The following is a 9,394-nucleotide window of genomic DNA, read 5'->3' on the forward strand; positions in this document are numbered from 1 at the left end:
TATTTCCATCGCAAGTTTGGTCTTAAATTTTTTTTAAGGTGGTATTAAAAAGGTCTTAAAAAGTCTTAAATATAACTTCCTCATACCTGTAGTCACCCTGCTTTTATCAGGAGCCTTTTAACATTTTCTTTTATACGCTGGTTTGGTGGTCTATCTGTGAAAGACAAGAAGTGTCTGAATGACATCATCAGAGTGTGCTGTAAAATTACAGTCCAGCTTAAGGACCTCTGCTCTCTCTGGAAAACACGGGTGGTGCAGAAAGCAGACAGGATATTATCCCACCCTGATCATGCTCTGGCCAGTGAGTTTGTAATCATGCCCTCAGGTTGGCGGTATTATGTGCCGGTGTGGAAAACAAACCGCTATGCAAAGTCTTTTATCCCGTCTGCCATAAGGCTGCTAAATGCACATTTGCAGAATGAACTGTGATTTATTTTATCGTGAATTATTTTGCATCCTGCTCTGCTGTGCTGTCACTGGTTGTGGTTGTTGCTGTTGCTGATGTGATGATGCTTGATTGTGGATGTTGGCTGTTTGTTGCATTGTGTTTTTGTTGCTATAGACAGGCCAACTGTAGAAATGAATTGCCCTTTTGGGACTAATAAAGTATTCTGAATCTGAAATATGTGCTTGCTCCATTATGTCAGTGTTATCTGTCTGTGTGTGTGGTTTAAGTGTTTCACCTCCAAACAAACTACAGGGGAAGCTTTGGCTGGTCTTTTCTTAAATGAGTGACAATGATGTGTGATGTTCAGGGCTTTAGCGTAGTCAACCTCCATTTCTGATACACATTAAAATGTGCCTGTAGCACCGAAACTGTTAAGTACTGAGAGCTGGTTTTGAGTGGGTGGTCAGATTTGTTATCTTGTTCATTTATTCTTTGATCAGATTGTTCCTGATTTAAATCCAAATTTTGTGAATCTCACAAATTGCTGCATGTCGTTCCCCCATGTTTCCTGTCTGTCTCTACTGTCAAACTGTTGAATAAAGCTACATTAGTATTAGAATAGAAACTGATTGTACTGCATTGACACCAATAGGCCTATATAAAAGTTTTATATGATATCCATTATCCACCAAAGCAAGGTTTAATCTGTTTAGTAAGATAAAACTATTTATCCAAAGGGAAATTATTGTGCTGCAGTTGCAGTGGAAAGTGAGAAGAAAATATAAAAAGTCCAAGTTAACAATTAGTTGCAAATGTAAAATATCTACAGTATAAACAATGCCCAAATCAGGTTACAGTGTGGATTATAAAAATAAAAACAGGTTAACAGTACACCGGATAATAAAAAACAGAAAATAACATAACATTTTAACAGTAGTTTTCTGGGGGTTTTTTAAATCGCATACAAAACTCTGTATAATTGGGTATATAATCTGTAAATTCAAAAAACAACTGTTAAGTATTATGCCAATATTTACAAATAATTGTATATTTTTTAATGTTTCTGCAGATACAATGCTGCTCCCACTGAGTGTCCTGATTGGCCTGCTGTGCTTGAGTCATGCCGGGGGTGCGTGGGGATTTGCCCATCTGCTGGATGATGTGGAGCTACGCTCTGCCTTCTCAGTTGCACGCACCAACAGCATGGAGGGCGGGCCCAAGATGACCGTAACCTTTGATACTGTTTATGTCAACATTGGCGGGGATTTTGACCCCAAGGCTGGGTTTTTCCGCTGTCGTATCACTGGGGCCTACTACTTCTCCTTCACAGTGGGGAAATTTCCACACAAAGACCTGTCAGTGATGCTGATGAAGAACAGAAACGAGGTGCAGGCCATCGTGTACGAGGAAAACTCCGGAGAGGAGAGGAAGGTACGTTTAAAACCTCTGAATCACCGCTCACCTCTCTGAGCAAATCAAAGCATTTGTGGATGGGACTTAAGTTATCAGACTGGAATTAGTAATATTCTGTTTTCTTATTGTCAAAAATATCCCATAAAAAGGCCCAAAACTAACAATGAATGTACCTACTAACAAGTACTGTGTGCATTTACAGCCTGATCTCTTCTTCCTTTGTACCATAGAGCTCCATTGTTGAAATGTTGTTAAAAACACGTTGGTGAGCCACAGTGTTGCACTGGGTAACATATTCCTTCATTACCATGATCACACACACTGTAGTCTATTTTGACTTAATCAATATACTGTCCTGCTGCCTAAAATGCTTACATGAGCACCAAATATGGAGTAATCCATTCTCTACGTGCTGAATACGTATAAAGTAGTAGCTTTTACTGGCAAAGGTTTTATTATGCTTACCTACAGTCACAAGCATAGTTGTCATCAGCTAGGGTGGTCTTCAAGTTATATTCCTTTCATCCACACTGTGGCCTCTCTACTGTTGTCTGACTTCACGCAGTCCTGTTTTTTGTGTGCTGTGTGGAGGAGGTCACCCCAACAAACAGGAGAGAGGCTGCAGATCATACATGAAACCAGAACTTTAAAAAGTAACAATAAAGAAAGCCGATAATGTTGGAGCTCATTAATACTATGGTCTTGATTATTTTGCCCTAGGCCATTTACGGTCTCATCATACCCATCCCTAGCCGGGCCACTTGGAGGTTGCCTCTGGGCCATATGTGGCCCACGGGCTGCTAACTGAATAGGCTTGGTCTATAAGATGCATTATAAGCTGATTGTATCATTAGAAAATAAAATCAGAACAGCATTTCCTTATTCAGATCCACTGTCCATTCCAATAGATGGGTATTTTTGAAAATAAAAGCTATAAAACCCCCACATGATATTTTGACATGTATAAGTTATATAACATCTCATGTTTCTTTAAACACAAATTAAGTACTTTAACAATATGAATAATAGACCAAAGCGTGCCTTCGCTTCCTCCTTGCCTCACAGTTGGTCATGCTTGTCAAAAAGGGGGCATGGCTCAACACTGTGATTGGCTTACTGACATCCAATCAAACACGTCTGTGCATTTGGGTGGAGTCAGATGACAGTAATCATAGATCTAGACATCCTAGAAAAGCTACATCCATTGAAATAGAAGTGAAAGATCTGAATATTTCTTCCAGCAGATAGGCTAATAATGAACCTTGGAGAGCCAGGCAAACCGTTTCCCTCTGCTTTGAACCTTTGTGCTGAGCTAGGCTAACTGTCGCCTGATCCCAGCTGAGCTTCTCATCTAACTCTTGGTAAGACTGCAAATAAGGAAATGCTTACAAAGGTCTTTGACTATGTTAAAGCTCTCCAACAGTCTCACAGTGCAATGTGGCTCTCTAAGGGGGTATGTTAGTGTTTGGGAAGGGGATGGAAGCAGAACAGAGGGGATTACACATCAAATTCCCCTGATTGAAGAGTGTGAGGTACATGATCGGATTATGCTTGGTGCTGATGTGGAACAGGGATAATAAAGCCTGCTTCAATCCTCAGGTGCAGAGCCAGAGCGTCATGTTGCAGCTGGAGTTTGGTGACACTGTCTGGCTCCGTCTCCATGGTGACCCACGCTATGCACTCTACAGCAATACTGGACACTACACCACCTTCAATGGTTACCTCGTATACCCTGACACCTATGGCTTCCAGACACACCATCACCAACACCATACTGCCTTCAACTCCCAGCATCACCAGCAAGACAACACCCCCCTGGTGAATAGCAACCAGGCCACAGAGCGAGTCAGGTCTGGAACAAGAGACACAGCAGTAGTGGAGCAGGAGAAGGAGCTTCAACATAGGGAGGAAGAAGAGGAGGAGGAGGAGGAGGAGGAGGAGGAGGAGGAGGATGATGAAGAGGATGAGCAGAGATCTGCCTTCTCGGTGGGGCGCACCCAGAGCATTGTGGGAGTCAACCAAGTGGGCATGCCTCAGCACCAGCCAGTTAGCTTCGACACGGCTTTTGTCAACATTGGAGAAGACTTTAACGTGACGGAGGGGGTGTTCACCTGCCGAGTTGCTGGAGCATACTACTTCTCCTTTAATGTGGGCAAGCTGCCACAGAAGACACTGTCCGTCAAGCTGATGAAGAACCATCTGGAGGTGCAAGCTATGATCTATGACGACAGCCAGGGGGAGAAAGCTCTGCAGAGTCAGAGCTTGATGTTGTTGCTGAAACCAGGAGACACCGTGTGGCTCTACTCCCACCAGAGAGATGGCTTTGGGGCCTACAGCAACCATGCCAAGTACATCACTTTCACTGGCTTCCTGGTTTATCCAGACATCCCCAGCACCACTGCCGCCACCAGCCAATCATATGCAGACAAGAAACCCTAGCTGTAGCACATGGGCTAGGGACCGAACATTGTGGGAGGAATTCATGCTAAGTGGAAGAGTCTCTGAGTCCACAAGAGTGGAGAATACTTGTGGTTGTATTTGAAGCTTCTTCTTCATATGAATTCCTTCACAAAGTCACAGAGACCTTGGACTAATTGCAGAGCTTAAATGAGAATCTCTTCAATTTCCAGCAATGGCTTCCTGGGATATGACTTCATCACACACAAATGTGGAACCTTCAATGACAGTAATGTGAACTGTAATTGGATATTTCACTCTGTAATGAAAATGCAGTCATTACCTGCTCACCTCTGTGTCAGCTGAGGACTTAGATATCATACCTCTCTGTGACTGAAATTCATGGTTCTCAAAAACACTATCCTGTGTCCACTGTTAGTACTCCATGATTGAAGTATTTTATAATCAATGATTAACAGTGGGCGGCATGGTGGTGTGGTGGTTAGCACTGTTGCCTCACAGCAAGAGGGTTCCCGGTTTGATCCCGGGTGAGGGAGCCCTTCTGTGCGGAGTTTGCATGTTCTCCCCGTGTCAGCGTGGGTTCTCTCCGGGCACTCCGGCTTCCTCCCACAGTCCAAAGACATGCAGATTGGGGATTAGGTTAATTGATAACTCTAAATTGTCCGTAGGTGTGAATGTGTGCATGAATGGTTGTCTGTCTGTATGTGTCAGCCCTGCGATAGTCCGACCTGTCCAGGGTGTACCCTGCCTCTCGCCCGATGTCAGCCTGGGATAGGCTCCAGCCCCCCCGCGACCCTCAAGAGGATGAAGCAGTTAGAAGATGAATGAATGAATAACAGTGGTTGACAAGGTCCACACATCCAGTTGGTTCCAGCAAATTAAAAATAAAATGGCAGTTCAGTCTGATTATTAGGCTCAAACAAAATGATGATTAAATAAATGTGATGTATACTGTATTCTCTTTTTTAAACATTAAGCCTGGCTCATTACCTGCGACAGTCAGTGAGTAATCCTACATTCTGTGCTACAGTGCTACTACAGACATGAAGGTGAGGAGGTAATCACAGAAATCTCATTTTGAAGTGAAATGTTCCTGTAAGTGCATTTGTTATCCTCCTTGTCAAAGACTTGGTGTTTCTGGTTGTGTGTACAAAGTTATTTTACTTTCTTTATGTCTTTAGAGGCATGTGAAACTGATATGAGCAGTGTGTTTTGTGTCAAAATGAGTCTCTCTTTTCTTCATTTTGGAGTGTTTCTCACTCTGATACTCGGCCACAGTGGGAGCAGAGGACGACAGGACCACACTGACATAATTATGGGAAAACTCATACTACATATCCATCCCATACCGACTGTTGACCACATGCCACCTCTTGGCCTGCGGGGATCTGGACCATAATTTGATTTCTAATTCTAGCAGCAGTTTAATTCATTTCTTCAGATGGCGACCACTGTGGGGAAAATTGAATAGCTTCTCCCAGGCTTCTGTAATATGCATGTCTGTTTAATTTCAAGCTGCCCGGAGAGAGATGATGCTGTTCAAATTGTAATGAACCCTGACTTTATGAAATCACCTTCTCTGTTGGAGAAGCAACATGTGAAGTGATACTTCACTGTGATTGAACATTTACATGTTTTTGTTTCAGTTAAGTGGAGGTGAATCTCTGAGAAGTTCTGATATAAAGAGAATGTCCTCCTCCACAATATGACCACGTAGGTTGTTTGGACAACAATATTTACATTTACTGTTAGGTGGCAAACTCTAGTGTGACGGGCCAAAAGGAGGAAGTCAAGCAGTGTAGTATAAAGAGCTACAAAGTCTGTGTAGGTAGGATGTCAGGTTAGACAGGTCAAACAAACACAGGACTTTGACCCAGGAGATTGCTGTTTGTGTCATGTGTGAAACCAAAAGTCAGCAGTGTCCAGTGGTGTAATGGTGGTTGATGAGGCGGGTGTATTGCTAGGTAGATGGGTAGGTGACTGAGGAGAATGTGGGTATACTCCCCTATATATTCCAATAGCTTTTTGGCTGATAGGTGATAACTGAAAATGGCCAGAAACAAAGAATACCTATGTATACCCTACACCACACCACTGATGTTGTCTTATTTGAACTACGTAACATCACGTGACATATATACGTAAACAAACGCTTATTTTAATCCAAACTATGATCTGTCTTCTAAACTATCTATTCTAAACTATAAACTATGGTCTAAGCCAGGGGTTGGCAACCTTTGGCTTCAAAGGCTGTGGCTCTTAAGCTCCTCTCCAGTGGCTCCCCGTGGCTTTGACAGAAAATTATATGGAAAACATTAACATTTTAATTTAGATTTATTGTTGTAGGATGACAGTGATTCTTACATTCTTCAGTTGTAAAAATGTGTAGTTTATGCACCAATGTAAAAAAAAAAAAAAAAAAGAATGTTTTAACATATTGTCAACTAAAATATGTGTCGTACATTTGTGGCTTGGCGCCTTTTCCTCTAAAAACATCACTAGCGATGGCTAAAGTAGTAAATCTTTCTAGCTAGGCTAGCTGTGGATTCCAAATCCAAAAAAGAAGAAGTCTCAGGGAAAAATAGAGAATTTAATAGTGCATGGACAAATTTGTTTGCTTTCATCTGCAACGCTGCATAATGGAAGTTCCAAATAATAATAAAAAAAAAAAGCCCACTGCAGAATAGCCACCTTGTGTTAAAACATATTAATGAATGCTCTTTTTTTTCTTATATACTTTATTAATCCCCCTGTGGGGAAATTACATTTTTTCACTCTGTTGTCATTAACACACAGGTCTGAAACACACTCACACACGCACAAACAGGACCTATACATGCACAAAGTGGAGAGATGTCAGAGTGAGGGGGCTGCCATGGACAGGCGCCCCGAGCGGTTCGGGGAGGGGGGGGGGTGGGGGTGGGGGTTGTGTCTTGCTCAAGGGCACCTCTCCAGCCACCAGTCCACACTCCATATTTGGTCCGGACAGGGACTTGAACAGGTGACCCTCCGGTTCCCAACCCAAGTCCCCATGGACTGAGCTACTGGCACCCAGTTTTTCATTTAGCTCTATTAGTCATTTTGATAGGCTAAATTTGACTTAAAAGGCAGTGTTACCTTTATTATCAATCAATCAGTTTTATTTATAAAGCCCAATATCACAAATAAGGAAAAACTTACCCAAAAAACCCTTAAATGGGGGAAAAAACGGTACAAACCTCAGGAAGAGCAACTGAGGAGGGATTTCTCTCCCAGGACGGACAGACGTGCAATAGATGTGCAATAGATGTCGTACAGAACAGATCAACATAATAAATTAACAGTGATTCGTATATGAGGTTCAAATATGTTTTGCAGCTCCAGGCAGATTTTTTGTTCTTTCTTTTTTGGCTGAAAATGGCTCCTTTGATAGTAAAGGTTGCTGACCCCTGGACTAAACATACCAGTGTACTGCAGGTAGGTCAGTTTGACTCATTAAAACTTAAGTACCAGTCAGGACCACTTCAGTCAAGAGAAAACTTTATTTCTATTTGCAGTATGATATTTGGTGATATGGCTCTGTTCTGGAACCTCTTCATCCTTCCAAGTGCATACATGAAAAGCCTATGGCAGCAAAAAAAAATCCAGGCACAGAATAGAGCAACATTATGACAATCAACACTGGTAAGTCAGACACAGCATGAAAAGGGAGTCTAGTCTCACTCCAAATTTTTTCGAAATCCAGCGCTTGGGCAGTGACTTGCGACATCAGAAATCAACGAAAAAAAGGCATCCTTTAATATCTGCATGATACACGACCAGTTGCCATCATAGTTTAACAGAAACAGCGTCAGGGGAAACTCAGCAGGACAAGGACGAAAGTTAAGGCGGAGAAAGTCCAGGTGGGGCACATAGGAGGGGTGGTGGATGGGTCCAACAAACACCAACCTTCACCTGAGAGAGCAGTGTTCGCATCCCGTAAGATTCTAAAGCCAAACCCTGTTCTTTTTTCCTAAACCTAACAACTTGCTTTTGTTGCCTTGACCTAATCACGTGTTTTTAGTTGCCCAACCATGTGTGTTTGTTGTTGAAGGAAAAAAAATGTCAATTCATGGGGTTGCATGGACATAGTGCATTTATTTTGAAAGAGACTGTATGTAAACATTAAATTTCCTGTGAAAACGGAAGTGTATGTTGGAAGAAGACAATGCATGTGACAGGCAGAACTTGAGACAGTGTCCCAGAGTGTCAACTACCAATACACTCAAGGTACCTTGCACATCGAATGTGGACATGGAAAGTCCATGACCAAGCACGTCAATATGTGACAAGGTCGGAGTGAAAATGTGTTGGAAAAGGAGGAGCTGGGGTGGGGTGGGTTGCGAAGTGGTTTGCAGAGGAAGCAGTGATGGCAGACAGGCAAAAGCAGTTTAAATATGATGCCTTAAATGAGATTTTCCCAATTAGCTGATCCATCTGCTGACTGGACTAAATGAGATTAGCCAATGTAGCTGGAATGTGAGCTGAACTAACAAGAACTGAACTAATACTGTGCTCAATTCAAACTGCTTGGCCATCAGTTTTATGAATTCAAATTAGGATATATTGGATAAACTGGACTACAAAGGGGTTTGTTTGTCCAATTACTCCTGCCACCTTAATACAATGGAAGTGAAAAGAGTTTATTTATGGTGCTCAAAGCATTGAAAGATTACATTTAAAGTTATCCACATTTTTGTGTTAAAGAGTCTCAGGTGTGATTGCCTGCACATGACTCTCACTTCTGATGTCAAGAGCAAACATGGAAGTGGCTGAGCTGAAATGATGTAGTGAGCAGTGCTAACACAGTGCTAACAGCACTACAGTTCTAACAACAGCAACAGTGCTGACAGAGCTAACCACAAGCAAGCCAGTTTACTTCATGAAAACTTAAGTTTCAAATTGATATGAAAAAAAACAACAATTAACCCATCAACAGTTAGCACTGTTAGGTGCTATGCTAACAGCACTAACAGTGCTAACAACAGCAACAATGCTGACAGAGCTAACAGTGTTGTTAGGGGGGACCAGAGGGTAAGCGCCATTAACCACCATATGAGTGTAGCAGCGATTAGCCAGACAGTGGGACACACAAACACACACAGGAGCTCACCGGAACCAACATGCACATGTGGTTGGAACATCTACCACAACAAA

At 42.3% G+C, this 9,394-nt stretch overlaps 1 protein-coding gene across 3 annotated transcripts in view; it reads left to right on the forward strand.

Annotated features, from left to right (window-relative positions):
* c1qtnf4 (C1q and TNF related 4) overlaps positions 1-7,687 on the forward strand; it is a 144,076-nt gene extending 136,389 nt beyond the window's left edge. For all 3 annotated transcript variants that reach the window (XM_049603252.1, XM_049603268.1, XM_049603259.1), the window contains exons 2-3: positions 1,458-1,819; positions 3,401-7,687. In XM_049603252.1, the coding sequence (XP_049459209.1) occupies positions 1,463-1,819; positions 3,401-4,240 (1,197 nt within the window). In that variant the 5' untranslated portion in view covers positions 1,458-1,462 and the 3' untranslated portion in view covers positions 4,241-7,687. The remainder of the gene's footprint in view (positions 1-1,457; positions 1,820-3,400) is intronic.
* Positions 7,688-9,394: the final 1,707 nt, after the last annotated feature.

The sequence above is a fragment of the Epinephelus fuscoguttatus genome, linkage group LG2 (genome assembly GCF_011397635.1).
Source record: "Epinephelus fuscoguttatus linkage group LG2, E.fuscoguttatus.final_Chr_v1".
Classification (NCBI taxonomy): Eukaryota; Metazoa; Chordata; class Actinopteri; order Perciformes; family Serranidae; genus Epinephelus; species Epinephelus fuscoguttatus.